Source organism: Manacus vitellinus, unplaced genomic scaffold (assembly GCF_001715985.3).
Source record: "Manacus vitellinus isolate BGI_N305 unplaced genomic scaffold, ASM171598v3 scaffold_59_pilon, whole genome shotgun sequence".
In the NCBI taxonomy this organism is placed as follows: domain Eukaryota; kingdom Metazoa; phylum Chordata; class Aves; order Passeriformes; family Pipridae; genus Manacus; species Manacus vitellinus.
The window spans coordinates 2,734,664-2,750,132 of NW_021940681.1; the positions used below are offsets into that span (position 1 = coordinate 2,734,664).

Genomic DNA, 15,469 nt, shown 5'->3' on the forward strand with positions numbered 1-15,469 from the left:
GGGATGTATTTCTCACCTTTCATTTCTGATTTTGTGGTCTCATGGGCGTGATGTCCAAGATGACCACAAATTAAATACGAGAGTGCTAGTACAGACTCGGGCCTGTTTCCTAGCAATGTGATCCTTCTTACCTGTGAGAACAGGACTAAACTAGGAATAAGCTGTTCACATCTGTCTTCTCACTGCTTGCAGTGCAAACAGGCATCTGAAAGGATGAGCTTGGATCCCAGCTGTGTGGATCCTTCTGAACTGTAGGGATCTTGCAGCGGGTTAGAAAGTAGTCAATATTTTTCTGACAAGATGTGCCCAATCACAAGGTTTCAATTCACCCTGATCTCTGCTGGAAAGACAGCACAGTTGAGCACACACAGTCCAGGAGGTTCCTGCAGAGCACTAATGACAACCTTTTGACACAGGTAGTGGAAGAGCCAGCGAGGAGGGGTGTGCAGCTCGACCTTGTACTGATAAACAAGGAAAGACTGGTTTGGGGATACAAAGGTTGGGGACAGCCTTGGCTGCAGTGACCATGAGATGATGGAGTACAGGATCCTGAGTGGAGGAAGCTGGGCAATGAATAGGATTACAACCCTTGACTTCGGGAGAGCTAACTTTGGCCCCCTCAAGGACTTATTAGGAAGAATCCCATGGGTTAAGGATCTAGAAGATAGAGGGGTTCAAGAGAGCTGGTTAATAATCAAGCTTCACTTCCTCTAAGCTCAAGATCGGTGGATCCCTATGAGTAAGAAATCAAGCAAAGGGGCAGGAGACCTGAATGGATAAGCATGGAGCATCTGGCAAAACTCAAAAGGAAGAAGAAAGTTTATGGAATGTGGAAAATACAGGCCACTTGTAAGGAATACAGAAAGATAGTATTTCAACTATATAGGAATATAGTATACAGGAATGTGATGAAGAAGGCTAAGTCCCACTTGAAATTTAATCTGGCAAAGGTTATCAAGGACAACAAGAAGGACTTGTTCAATTACATCGGTAGCAAAAAGAAGATTAAGGAGACCTGGGGGTCCTGGTGAACAGCAAGCTGTCCATGAACCAACACTGTGTCCCTGTGGCCAAGAAGGTCAATGGTTTCATTGGGTGCATAAGGAAGAGCATTGCCAGCAGGTCAAGGGGGGTGATCCTGCCCCTCTACGCTGCCCTGGTGAGACCTCACCTGGGATGCTGTGTACAGTTCTGGGCTTCCCAGCTCCAAAAGAGACAAGACACTGCTGGAGAGGGTCCAACAGAGGGCCAGGGAGATGATTAGGGGACTGGAGCCCTTTGCTTATGAGGAAAGACTGAGAGAGCTGGGCCTGTTTAGCCTGGAGGAGACTGAGAGGGGATCTTGTCAATGCATACAAATATCTCAAGGGCAAGTGTTAAGAGGAAGGGGTCAGACTCTTTTCACTTGTGCCCAGCAACAGGACAAGGGGCAACAGACACAAACTGAAACACAGGGAGTTCCATCTGAATATGAGGAAAAACTTATTTACTTGGAATGTGACAGAGCGCTGGAACAGGCTGCCCAAAGGGCTGTAGAGTCTCCTTCCCTGGAAATACTCAAAACCCACCTGGACATGATCCTGTAAAACCTGCTCTAGGTGAACCTGCTGTAGCAGAGGGGTTGAACTAGAAGATCTCCAAAAGTCTCTTCCAACCCCCATTCTGTGATTCTATGATTCTGTAATTAGATATCCATTTTTTGAGGCTTTTGCATTTCCTTTGGAGATTCTCCAGTCCAAAAGCAAGTGCTTCAACACCACCATGCTCAAAAGTTGAACCCTCAGAAAATGATGCTTGAGGTAACTATGTTGTAGGAACTGCTTGTTGCCCTTTCCCCTGAAGTGTTAAAATCAAATGATTAAAAAGACCTTCATAAAAAGCTGAGGATACAAAATACAGCGGTTCACCTCTTACGTACTGAAATGATAAAATAATTTCTGCTGAGGTATTTTGTTGAGGGCATGAGATCCTCTGTGTCACAAAGATGAGAACACAGTAATACATTATCTGATTTGGGTTTCAGGGCAGTCAACAAGCAAAGCATAGCAAGGGAGATCTAATTCTACATGAACAGTCTCAGAGCTGTATTATTCTCTTTCACTTTCTCCTGCTTCATAAAAAAGTATTGCTGGGTTATTAAAAAAAGCATCTTGGCATGTACTGAGCAGGGAACTGGAGGAAAATAAGAGTTTAAAACACTTGGCCACAAAAGACCGTTCCTCATTTTGGTCACATAATTTCTAATGCATGTCATTGACTGTTTATGGCCAGTGCACCAACATACTGGCATCCAGGTCTTTTGGAAGGTCAGAGGCCTATGCACACACAGACAGAGCCATGGAACACACAGCACTCACTAAGGATGGTGCAATTCCCTATGGCACCATAAAGAGCTGGTAATGCAGGGTTCAAAAATGAGAGCAGGAGCTGACACTGTGATCCCACTGTGCCATTTTCCATAGCTTCACTATGCATTTCAAAGTAATCATACCCATGCTGTTTATCTGCCTTAGAGGTAAGGTTTGATATTTGTCCTGTACTTAGACTTGAAAACAGGTGCTAACAGTAAAACTCAATCATGTAGTAGATGTGTATTTTTTAAATCTTGGCACTTTTTAGATGCATGAGTTAATAGCATTTTTCAGATGTAATTGTTGGCTTGATCATACCACTCAGTAAAAGGGGCCATGGAAGGCAGCTCTTTAGCTGTCATAATTTTCCTCTCTGGAATTCAAGAGAAAATGTTATATACTTGCCTTTCTCTTTTGAAATGGTGAAAGTATACTTAAGAGACCACACTTGTAACTACTTGTAATCAGAATAATTTCTCCATCAACATTCCTTCGTTATGGAAGATGCAATCGTGAGAGGAAAAAAACATGTTCCCACAGTAAGAAAGCACTGCCTGCTAGTGATGGACAAAGCATGTCTATTTATTCTTTTTACTCCCATGAAGTTAAATACAGCTTCTGACACTTCCTTATTATAGCTTCCTACCATGGAAATAGTGCAGGATGTCCTAATGGTGCAGAAAGTCTGATTCTACTCCGTTGTCATTCCTGCTCAATGCAAATGACGATTTTGGAGGATGTAGTTTTCATTTGGTATCTTCAGTCCTTAAATATACTTGTAATGGAGAAATGTCAGATTTCCTGTGGCTTGTTCAGAGGAGGAAATCAGTCCTTGGGATGCTGCTGCATGTTGTCACATAACAGGAGTGCAAAGAGGAGTGGTATGTGGTGGTGTGCTCTACTGCTCTTCTTCACACAGAATGGCTGTCTCTACTTCTGTGCAAACAGTTGCGTTCAAATGCCAGGCAGAGTTTGTTGAGGGAGTCTGCACAACTGTGTGTTTTACACTGAGTTGTAGCAGAGACAGACTGTGAGTTCACGCTAGTCTCCCACCCAGTGTCTGTATTGGGAAGCTGCTTTGCCCTCAGGTGGTTACAAAGTAGATCCAGTCCCTGGCTGCCGAGAGTTTCTCCATGGACTTTGTTGCTTTTGTGGTTTCAACTGATGTTTGCATTTCTTCAGGGTATAGAAAAGCCACTCGAAATATAGAAAAGAATAGATGTGGGCTTACTTTGGTGTGCCCTAGATGGCTAGCTCTAATTTCTCAAGCTCCTTCCACAAGTCTTCTACAAGTCTGGCCCTTGCTGCAGCTCTGTATAAGCTCTCCTACTTATTTACTTGTAATCTACAGAATGGTCCAACTAAATTTACTGTTCTTTCTTCAGATGGCCTGTTTGCTCCCTGTGATTTGATTTTCAGATGAGCTCATCTTCCCCTGTTATCTAAGCCAAGAGCAACCCTGATCATAAATTCTGCAGCCTCTGTTACAGTAATGTAACATGAACGTAACATGATTCTTCTCTCCAACAGGACATGGCTGGAAAGTGGCTTTAGCCGTGAATGGTTGAATCATTTTCTAAATTAGGATTAAAGGCTTAGTTAGAGAAAATTAGTGTCTGCCTCTTAACAACAACAAACACATTTTGTTTGGTGAGTTCCCTCTGCCAGTGTCAGTGCTGCACCGTACAAAGGGAGAGAGCATCCAGCCTGTCAGGTCCCACAGAAACACTTGTTTGTGGCAACTCTGTATTGAATGAGGACTTTGTGGGGTTTTCTAATATGACATGCAATGTCCCGAGAAGTGTAACATTTACCTGGGTTAAGCAGTTGATCTGTAGGTAGCTGTCAATTTTTATTCTACTACTAGTAGTCCACTCTGCCTTTATAGTTTTTTTAGTAGAAGAGATTGCAAGACCGTTGGCTGCCTTTTGTAATCCAAGACTGCTTTAACCAAACATATTCCCACTGCAAACCAGTACAGCCCAGTTAGCCCTGAGGTATTTTTAAGTTTTCCCAAAGGTGAAGGTATGACAAGAAGATTTCTTTCTACTGCTGGAATCCACCAAAACAGCCAATTTGCACTGTGCTCTGAGCACAGATGTAATTGTTCTGGATTGGCCTTGCTGCTCAGAGGTCCCCCAGCTCTGAGCTCATGAATCATTTTATAACCTGTCAGCTCCACCTACGCATGCAGAGAGGGGCTACACCAGTGCTTTCCCCATGGCTGTCACACTGAGGCCTTGTGCATCAGGAACAATCATATTGTTTTTCCAGCACACAGAAAAGAAACCCAACTGCAGCCCATTTTAGTCTTCTGTGCACCTGCTGTTGGCATGCTGCCTCTTGCAGAAAAAAAGATAGTTTGAAGTAAGCCTTCGCTTCTAGCAGTGTGTAAAATCAGATACCAAACCCCTGAAGACTGCCCCAGAAAATCAGTGCAGTTCATTGACTGTAGATGATTTATGGTTGTGCCTAAAAACCCGAGCCGTGAAAATGCTCTTTCTTTTCCCATCAGCTGGTGTGGCAACACTCATAATATGTTTTCAAGTCTTCCTATCACCTGAGTATTGATGCAACAACCAGAGAATCACAAAAGCAGGGAGACAGACTGGCTGAGTGCCGAGGGTGCCCAGGCTTTCCATGGGCATCACTGGCCTTCTATACTTTTGCAAATTATACATAATATAACAAAGACAAATGCCAAAGTCATCAGTAGGTAAACAGCAAATGAGCCTTTGGTGAAGGCCAGGTCTTTGCACTGCTCAGGACATGTTCATGATCAACTCAAGTAGAAATTATGTGAGGAGAAAGCACAGCGAAATTAAACTCCTGACTGTATTTGTATCTGTCAAATGAGATGAATAGGTTTGCTTCATAGAAAACCTTTCAAGTTATATGGCAGTCATACAAACTGAAGAGTGCTGTGCTCCTGGTGGAAGTCCACAGGCTGTTAAACTGACCACTTTCTCAATTTCTTCAGGAACCAGGTTATAATTACAGAGCAGAAGTAAAAAAACTTATTCCCCACTTGAAGTATTTGGACAAAATACCAGCAAGCCAGACTGTTCCCCTTCCTTCCAAGAAGATGTATGAAGATCGTCTGATCATCAAGGACTCCATCAAGGAAGGTGGTTTAGCTGGAGACATTTCGTGGTTAGGTATGACAGGTTTCCTACTGGGGTTCATTTTTCAGGTTATGTGATATGAAGAAAGAAAGATGAAGAGCAAGCTGGCCTCTTCAAAGCCAACATTTAATTATAGTGAAGGGACAAAGGATGTTGTCTTCTTCACCTGGGAAGTAAGAAAGTTTTAATTCAGCAGATAACAGTGCAGATTTAAATGAAAGTTGTCCTAAGATGGGTATCAAGATCAGGAAAATGCAGAAAACTTATAGAGCATCAAGCAAATCCAGCAGTAGCTGGGAGCCTGTACTTAGGGTTCATTCTGCATGATAGGAAGAAGCAAAGCTTGGAAAGGAATGTTTCGATAACAGCTGTTCACATCCCTTTCCATGGGAACAGTTAATCCCATGTAGCATGTATGTAGTAGTATTTCCTATTCCAATTTAATAATAGGAAAGGGAATTCGGTCATCACCCCTCAGTGGTAGCAACATCCCATCAGGATTGCATGGTCTCATAAGAGATCTGTTCTATTTTCTCTTCCACTGTGATTGAGTCCATTGCATTCATTAGTAGAGAGTAAATGGTTTGAAAGTAAATCTGTTGTCCCCTTACCTATAGCCTTGGTAGTAGTTCAGATGTCCATGCTTTAAGTGTCATGCTACATGCACTTTACCACATACCATTAAATATTGCAAAGTATTTCCTATAACTGCTCCTGTTGCTTCCCATTAGTGTGGGCAATGCAGTTGGCTTCCTAGCCCCCCACCCCTCAATTGTGGTTTGCCTGCCAATTGTACTCCATTAAAAATTTAATCTGTTTTGGAATAAGTACATACATTTGTCATTTATTTAATCCCTATGGGTCCAAATCATTAGTTGTAATAGTAGTTGTGGTAGAGAAAAAATCCATTAAAATCTGATCCCTCAGTGATCCTACTTTGGTAACATCACCTGTGGTTCAGAAAACTAGTTAACAAAGTTTGCTGACAGAAACAGTAGGGACAGAGCACAAAATTGTGATTTCATGTAATTTCCTCATGTAACCAGACTTATCTTCTTGCTGTCAGCTCTAAATGATGAGCTCATATCGTCAGGTTCAGACATTGCCATATTTTTTCTTTCCTATACCAATATTGACTTGGATACTTTTCACGTGCTGTGTATTTCATGAGTTTGTGTTAACAACTGTGGCTGAGATACATTAAAGACACTCAGCTCTTAAGGAAATGGCCCTATTATTACGGAGCTGATGGCTCACTGTGGAGCTGGTAGATGCTCAACCCTTTACAAAGGCGTTATTCATCTAGGCACTGAAATGAAATTCACTCTTCTGTGGGTTATTGGCTGCATATGCTGTTCTTACATCTGTGCTGTGCTCCCAGGACAGCCAGTGTTTGGGCAGGTAAGAGGACAAGGCTCTGAGTGCCTTTGCTAGCTTTTGTAATTCACACTGTCCTGTAGCATTACAAAAATGCAGTTTTCACCTTTCTTTCTGTGGTAGAGAAGTATCTGTCTCTGAGGCAGTACTGGAAAAACTTATCACTGCCATCCCCAGATTTCTGTAACTCCTGGTACACAGTTTGCCCTGATTGTCTAGTTGCTCTGGTAAGGTGGCCATAACCATCTGTGTTGTGCCTTGGCATTTAAGCAACGTATTTTAAGACTGGGAGCTTAGGCTGTGCCTGTGGCAAGTCTGCAATGGTTCCCCCATGGGCAAGTGAGCAGCAAATGAGAGGCAGCTTACACTTATCCTGGGCATGTGGGCAGGGGAAGTAGCAGAGCCCTGGATGCATCCAGATTCACCTGTGGGACAACCAGAGGTGGATAGTGAGCACAGAGCAGTTCCTGACCCCAGTAGTCTGTCCCTGGTTACCCAGAGCAGAAGAAGAGTGGGAAAGGGATATTACTTTGATTGGGCATCCCACATTCTGCCATCTGCAAATAACAGAATGGCTTGTGTGCAGCACAGAAAACCCTCTTTCTCTAGGCTTGATCCATTCCAGCATGTTTCTTTTAGCTGCAATTACATATTTTTCTGTGCCCTATAGCTTCAAATGTGCAGCAGCCAGTTATATTGGCTATGTACAGTGATGGTGTGGTTTGAAGCCTTACACAACTGTGCTTTCACTAGTGAAATCTTTCTTTTAGATCCGTATCTTGGGGCGTTAGCAAGGCAGTCTGGATGTGGCCCAAGACCCCCAACAGCTTCCAGACCTGGAAATGCACAGTGGTCTGCTAATGTAGGGAGATTTAGCGATGCCCACTGCTTATATGGTAGCCGTCCTCTTCCAGATCCTGCTGTTTCTGATATGCTGTTCTCAGAAGATGACTCCAGTGATTTGACACATGGTAATGTGTTTTTAATCCTGTTCTTTCCCACACCTCCACCTCCTTCTGAATGTTATTAGTACTGATGAAAGCCTGGGTGCTTTGAATACCATCCACCCATGTCACTGCTAGATCAGGTTCAGCATATGTTTTCTTCCAAGAAAGACTCACCTGCTCTATTGTAAGCTTTCCTTTATTTCCTCCTGCAGCAGAAGGTGAAAGTTGCCCATTCTTCACCCCTCACCCCCATGCATCATATGCTGCTGTCCCTCCTGACAGCCCCATACTGCAGTGGTGCTCCCTTGCTGACATTTGCCTTTCATACTTCATCGAAGCTGTCCTGCTCAGCCCTTTAATATGTCAGCCTAGCTGGGGCTCACTGGACCAAGAACTGCTACAGACTAACACCTGGTCACATCCTGTTCAGTCACAGGAATGTGGTCCAAGGTAGTCCTGTATAAAGGTGCGGTGATGCTCCTTCACTCCCCATTGGATCACATGCTCAGGCTATGTGTTCTGCAGTCTCATACTGCAGCAGCATTGCTGCGGTCAACGAGCACTTTCTTTTGTGTTTACTGTGGTTGATCCCCTAGCAAAAGGAGTCAGTTCCTTAACTTCACATACCTGATCTACAGACTAGCCCAAAACACAGGTGTTCCGCTGCTCGTCTTGCCCTGGTCACCTGGAAGTACTAAAAAGTCAGTAGAGAGGAAGTTCACTTACGGTACAATATTTGGCACTTCCCAAGACATCCTTCCCTGGCTTCTGGAAGCAACTTGATGGTGCAACTCCACCACTCCACAGAGTGCAGATTAGATAGGAAGATGTTATTTGTTTCCAGGCATTGTGGTCTGCTTCTCTCAGATGCCAGTCCCTCCTCAGTTCTTGCTATAGGTGGGACTCAGGATGATGAATGAGATGAAGCAATGCAGAGTCAATCAGCTGAGGGCACATTTGGAAAAAGTTGACTGATTTCAAAGACTGCATCATTTGTTAATCACTGGAGTAAAATGTTTTCTTTTTTCCTCTCTTTCCTAGGACTCAGTCAAGTTATATGTGGGAACCCCACCAAGGCCCTTCGTGAAAGGAGGCAAAAACTAGGTGTATGTTTCTCTTGTAGACTTCATATTCCTGCCTGGTGACCCCCACAAATCCTGGGATAAACTGAACTCCCAATGTGGCTTGTGTCAGCTCACTCTCTTCTGTTACCCAAAAGCCCCACAACATACTATTGCCCTTGAGGAGGACAGAGGGTCTCTTGCCGTGATGTTGGACGTGCCCATGTGCTAGCAGCAGTTAACCATCACCTGTAAAGGAACACGTGAAAATCACATACCAGCTGCTGGTGGCAGATTTCTTTATCATCCTGCAGTGAGCAAAGTGCAAGACAGGATTACAAAATTTGATGGTATTTCTACAACAGTTATTAAGCAAAAGACTTCATTGGTTCTTTGATGTTGGCATAAATAGTCAGATTGCTAATTCTGCAAGGTCGTTCCCATCGACTAAACAAACACAAAGCCAAAGTTTGTGCCTCTTGGCAGTGGGGTGGTAGCCCAGCCCTGCGGGTCAGCCTGCTCATTTCAGCAGTAGCTTAGTGAGAGGACACCCATGTATGTAACGGGGTGCAGCCCGTCTCGTCACACTTGGGCCCACACACGTGGGCCCTGAGGTTCAACACAGCACAGACACGAGTGCAGGTTTAAACAGGCTGTGCTAAATCAGGGAGACAGCATGCACAGGACACCTGCATCACTGCACTGTCAGCAGCCTGACAACAGATGTTAAAGAACTGCGTGAAAAAATATATATCCCACTCTTGTCTTTCCCCTGCCACTGCCTGAGCGCTGGAAGCTTTTCTGAAAAAAATTTGAACATTTGAGTGAATTACTGTGTTATAAACTGGATGTGGAATGGGACTGTGGTCATATACTGAATGATGCAGTTTCTGTGGTACCAGTCTTAATATGTTTATTGGTATAGATGCTACAGGCTTATATGCCAGTGAAATGTAAATCAACAGTTTTGTCACTGCTGCCCTGGGTTCCTCAGGCTGTAACAGCACGTGACTGTGGTGTGAGACTTGTTAAAACTGAAGGGTAAGAAAATGGTGAGGGATTATCTAAAAACTCAGAGGTAACTGAACTTTAATGCCTTCTAAAATCCACATCTAGGAACAGAGCTGGGGAGAGTTCCCAAAGTTATCAAGATAACTTCTGTCATTTTCACAGCCACCTGCAGTGAGCCCTTTGAAACTGAGCAGTCTGAGGACAGAAAACGTTTATGGCTCTGGAGGAGGAAAAGATGTGCACCAGGAAAATGTGTCCTCTGAACTGAGAGTATGGAGAGAGCAGCAGAAGAGGTGAGACCGCGGGAGAGTTCCTGTCGTGCAATGAAGTCGGTATTCATTTTCTCCTGCAAAAATAAAATAAGCGCTTTGGCCACCTGGTGGCTGTTTCGAGGGATAGTCTTGGCCTCCTGCCTTCCTGTCCCTGCTTTGGAACAGGCTGGCAATCCTTCCATCTGTCCTCCTGCCTCGAGCATCTGGTCGAGGAAGAAAAACCCTCTGACCTCTCTCTAGAGCAAACTGAAGTCCAGCATAGGCAGGGTGGGCTCACTTCCTTAGCCAGAGCAGGGAAATGACTTTTTATAACTGGTAAGCCATTCTTGGCCCTGACAGTGTCTACCTTCAGACAGTAGAAGAGCTGAAAGTTGTTGAGGTTTTCTTCAAGCAGCACATTGGCCTAACCAAATGAAAGGCTGAAAGACAAATATCATGCTGAGATTCCCCCATCTCACAGGCAAGTAATGGTTATTTTGGAAGTAAAAATGGGTTTATTTCTCTGAGCTTACTTTACTAGGAAGTATTTTAAATCTGCCCCACTTCTCCTGGTTAACTTTAGGACACTTTCAGATAATCAGACACAGGCATCTTAGATGGCTGATCCAATTAGAATTATTTTTCATATCACCCAAAAAGTGTGAAATAAGAGTGGATAACTAAATCTACTGCCTAGGTGTTTGCCTGAGTGGCCATGCCAACTGCACTTGATGGCTGCATAAACCCACTCAAAGGGCTAACTAAAGATGGGATACTTGATGTTGTCCAGGTGCCTGCAAACAGGTCAGCAAGAACAAGCCAGCCAAGCATCAAAGGTAATTCTTAATCATGAGGAAGAGGGTGAAAACTGCAGCCTGACTGACAGCTCTGAAGATGAGTTCAGGAAGGCCTATGATGAGGACCTCGTTGAAAGGATTTCACTTGATTCTTCTTGCCACTCCAGTCTCTCCAAGTCTTCCTCAGGTACTGGACAAAAACCCCTGGGGAAGGGTTAGCATCAGGCTAGTAACACAGGCTACTGTTTGTAGATATGTGTATTGGTAACTGCAGTGTTTTATGAGATGTGGCTTCTGTGCTCTAGAGGAGTCATTTGGAAATACCATTGCAGAGCCAGAACCTAAATAATCCATTCCAGTTTTTAAGCAGGACATGGTGGTCAGCTGTGTTGACCATCAGCTGATATATTTCAGCACGGATCTGCAGAATTAAGAGGATCAAAGGTGATCTTACACTAATTTAGCATCAAGTATAGAGGAAGGACATGCCTCTGTCTTTTACTTTGTGTCATTAATTCATGACAGTGCTGGGTGAGTCTGAAATACTGTCATTCCAACTGAGCTATATTTGAACTCAGTTGGCATTGATGTAAATAATGACTGAGCTAATGATTAAGGTGCAACTGGGCAACTGGGAATTCTGGAAAGATATGCAACTAAAGGTATCACAGAATCACAGAATATGCTGAGTTGGAAGGGACCAAAAGGATCATTGAATCCAACTCCTGGCCCTGCACAGGGCCATTCCCAAGAGTCACACCAGGTACCTGAGAGTATTGTCCAAACACTTCTTGAACTCTATCAGGCTTGGTGCTGTGACCACTTCCCTTGGGGAGCCTGTTCCAGTACCCAAGCACCCTTTGGACGAAGAACCTTTTTCTAATGTCCAGCCTAAACCTCTCCTGACACAGCTTCAGGCCATTCCCTCGGGTCTTGTCCCTGGTCACCACAGAGAAGAAATCAGTGCCTGCCCTTCCTCTTCCCCTCTCAAGGAAGTTGTAGACCTGTAATGAGATCTTCCCTTGGTCTCAAGAGTTTAAAACCAAAACATGCTCTTCTACTCAGGAACAAAACCAAAGGCTTCTCTGAAATTGCCTTTATATGAATGAACATTTGTTGAATATTGTCTTTAAGAATATCAGAAACGTTAATAACTGTTATTATTATACATATCAAATAGAGGACCTCACAAAATTACAACTTAAATCTTCTTCTATTGTTAATAATAACTCTTTTTGCTCAATAAATAAAAGCACATGAGTTTTCATTTTACATTTCTTTCAAGGGCAAAAATGGATCTATTAAAATTTGGAAAAATACAATATATTTGGGAAAAAAACCCCAGAAATATCATTAAACTATTCAAAGCCTCTGTGTGTATTAACAGTGATGTAAACAATATCTCCTTAACAACAACAGAAGCTGTTTGGAAAAATCTAAAGGAATGGCCTATTGTCCAGTGACCACAGAAGACTTAAGATTATGATCTCATAGTATCTTTAGATTTAATGTTATCTTTTTACATTTTATGTTATTTCTTTAGATTGAATATTATGGTCTCATCATCTTTGTAAATTGAGAAGGCAATGTCACAAACATCTCACAATGTACCAGTGTCATGCCATATAGTACTAAGAAAGTGAATGGATGGGCATAGATCTGACCATTTTGTAACCAAATCTGCTGGGAAATGATGGAATGGTTTGAAATCTGTTATTATATAAGCTGGCAGGGGTGAATGACCCAGATCCCAAATCAAAAGCAGAAGTGTGTCCTACCCAATGTGAGTTTGTCACAGAAGAACTTGTTGCTGGAAGCAATCCTTCTGACCAGAAAAGGACAAGTCATCTGAGTAAAGCCACTCTTACGCAGTGTGTTTGCAGCATCAGATCCATATAAACTGCACTCTTTGGAAGGCACTGAATGTTATTTCAGGCTCTTGAGTCAGGCATACCAGTCTCTCAATGTGTCTATACTTAAAAACAAATTCAAAAACCCTATGAAGTTTAGACATTTTAAAAGCATAATATTATGCAAACTGTTCAGTGAAAATTTTATACCAGCTTTATGTGGTTACCTAGCTAGTAAAATACATCCCCATCAACTAGGAGCTACCAAGCTGAACTTTATGGGCCTGGGTTTTTTATGGCACATTCTTTAGATTATGTTCCTGCCCTGGACCCTGCACATTAGGCACTTAGGTACAGTTGGTTCTTTTAATAGACAAGAGCAATTGGATCCCTGCTATATATAGAATGGTTGGTTCTTTCAATAGACAAGAGCAATCAGATCCCAGCTATGTATAGAATGGTTTTAAGCATATATGCATGCTCATTATATAAGTTAGCAACAAGTTTTTTCTTCTCTGTATGCTGCACCTGAAGATTACATGGGCTGAAATACGAAGAGCCAAATAGTAGCCCTGCATGTAGTGCAGTATGTTCCCTGGCAGTCAGGCACTTTCTGTAATTTTAAAGCTAATCTCAAAATTATGAGATTCTATGATCTCTGCGCCAAATAGAAAAAAGTAGATCCACTCATGTGTGATTATTCCTGTGCCTTGCACTTCAGATCGCTGGAAGGAGTCCTCAGGTATTTGAAAAAGTCAGTGCAAACACTGGCCAGGAATGATGCAGGTGTGATCCTGCCTGAGAACAGCAGGGTGGGTGAGCTGGTCTGTCTTTCTTGAGCTCTGCATGGCTTGTGAGCGGTTGTGGTGCTTGGCACATCACCAGCAGAACTGGCAGGGAGGCTGCCAAGGAACCCAAACCCCTGGCTATCAGAGGAATCAGTTCAACAAGGCCAGCATCACTGTGTGCCCCAGGACACATCTGCCCACCCATCTCCATCACACAGCATCTCCAAAACGACTCACTGGATTAGTCGTGTAGGAGTAAGATGAACTGGTAAGTCACTGTGCTTTTCACTCTGTTTCAGGTTCATCACAGACTCAGGAGGGTGCAGTGTTCTCCAAACCAAACCCTTGTTTAATTCCATCCCCTCCAAAAAGCCCTTTGCCTGCATCTTTAATGAGTGTTGCAGCAGGATCCTGGAAAACAAGAAACCACAGGGTAAGATGCCTAAAAATACCCAGCCAAGAGGAGGACAGGCAGTGTACACAGCGATGCCAGTCAAGGGCTCATAAAGAAAATTCAGCCCAGCCTTTTGACGAAGAACTTGCTTTCCTGAGCCTGCACAAGATGCTGTCTGCCTCTGGATCCCAAGGGCAGCACCAGCCTGCTAGCTGCACCAGCCAGCAAAGGCCTATTCCAGGACCAACAGCTGTTGGATCAACAAGGATCAGGTATATGTACTGCTGACAGCAATGCCTGCAATGTGTCTGGGGAAAACAGAAGGGACTTCACGGCAGGAAAAAGCAGACTTCTGTGTTTTCTACGGGGTCTACTCCCTGTTCTGTGAAGAGAATTCCTTTTATTTGTGCTGACATTTACCTTTGTCTGTGTAATGCTAAATGAAACATTTTCTCATGTGTTAGAAATTTTGTATTTTCTTGAATAATAGCCCAGAATTTTGCTGTGTTCTTATTGATCCATTCTCATGTTCCTCGCACAGAGCCAATGCTGTGTCTGTTGCACAGCTCTTGTTGTGTCGTTTGTTCAAGACTCTCCTCGAGTAAACTCCAGGACAAGTTCCTGACATCCCACTTAGGTTTTTTTCCCCTGACATGAATTCACGTTAGAGTGAGCTCTGGAAAATAAAATAGACATTAGAGAAGTGTCACATGCACCAAAACATTGTTATTTCTGTACCCACTTACTGTAAGATTAGCATCGTGTTGCTTTTTGAAGAAATACAGCTGAGGACTTGTGACATGACAGCTTGATTTTCAGTTAACATAGTCATTATGGAGTCAGTACAGGCAGAGAACACATGCCTTATGTGGGAAGCTGGTGTTCCTTGTGCTTATCCCAGGCCTGGCAGTTTTTGGATCAGTTTTCAGAGCTAGTGAGGAACATGCAGATACCCAGATCCAGAGTGCAATCTTGCCGCAGCATTTCTTTCTTTTCCTCAGGCCCATCATGGATGAGAGCCCTTCTGGAGAGATCAACCACCAGCATCCAGCTGTCTGCTCATCCACGAAAGCCTCAGAGAGGTTTAGGCCAACACATGTTTCTTGGCCCCTGACTGCCAGGGCTGTGCTGGAGCCACTGCCAGACAGTACCACTGCCACAACAACATCTCAGAACAGAAGTCCTCAGTCCTAGAAAATACTCAGTTTTCAGCATGTGTTGGAGCCATATACACAGAACAGTCATGAAAGATCAATGCTATCTTTCAGCTTCTTCTGCAAGCTAAACACAGAGCTGTGCAAGTAGAGCAATTCAAACAAATGACATGATTTGCCTCAATTCAGGATACAGATGGTCCAGAAATACTTTAAAGAGCAACCACTGATCAACCAAGGAGCTAATGAACCTCTTATTACAGAAAAACATGGTTATTTTTGCAACTTTTGTGCACTAAAACAGAACAAATTCTATCGTATTTCCTCTCCACCACACCATGCCCTGCTCTGGGAGTCAAGCAG

General features: G+C 43.4%; 1 protein-coding gene across 11 annotated transcripts in view; it reads left to right on the forward strand.

Annotated features, from left to right (window-relative positions):
* Positions 1-15,407, forward strand: part of LRRC56 (leucine rich repeat containing 56) — a 79,988-nt gene extending 64,581 nt beyond the window's left edge. For 10 of the 11 annotated variants that reach the window (XM_029963330.1, XM_018082036.2, XM_018082035.2 and 7 more), the window contains 7 exons: positions 5,332-5,509; positions 7,624-7,824; positions 8,842-8,906; positions 10,035-10,165; positions 10,914-11,107; positions 13,858-14,224; positions 14,954-15,407. In XM_029963330.1, the coding sequence (XP_029819190.1) occupies positions 5,332-5,509; positions 7,624-7,824; positions 8,842-8,906; positions 10,035-10,165; positions 10,914-11,107; positions 13,858-14,224; positions 14,954-15,146 (1,329 nt within the window). In that variant the 3' untranslated portion in view covers positions 15,147-15,407. The remainder of the gene's footprint in view (positions 1-5,331; positions 5,510-7,623; positions 7,825-8,841; positions 8,907-10,034; positions 10,166-10,913; positions 11,108-13,857; positions 14,225-14,953) is intronic. The other variant, XM_029963332.1, reaches the window with a different exon arrangement.
* Positions 15,408-15,469: the final 62 nt, after the last annotated feature.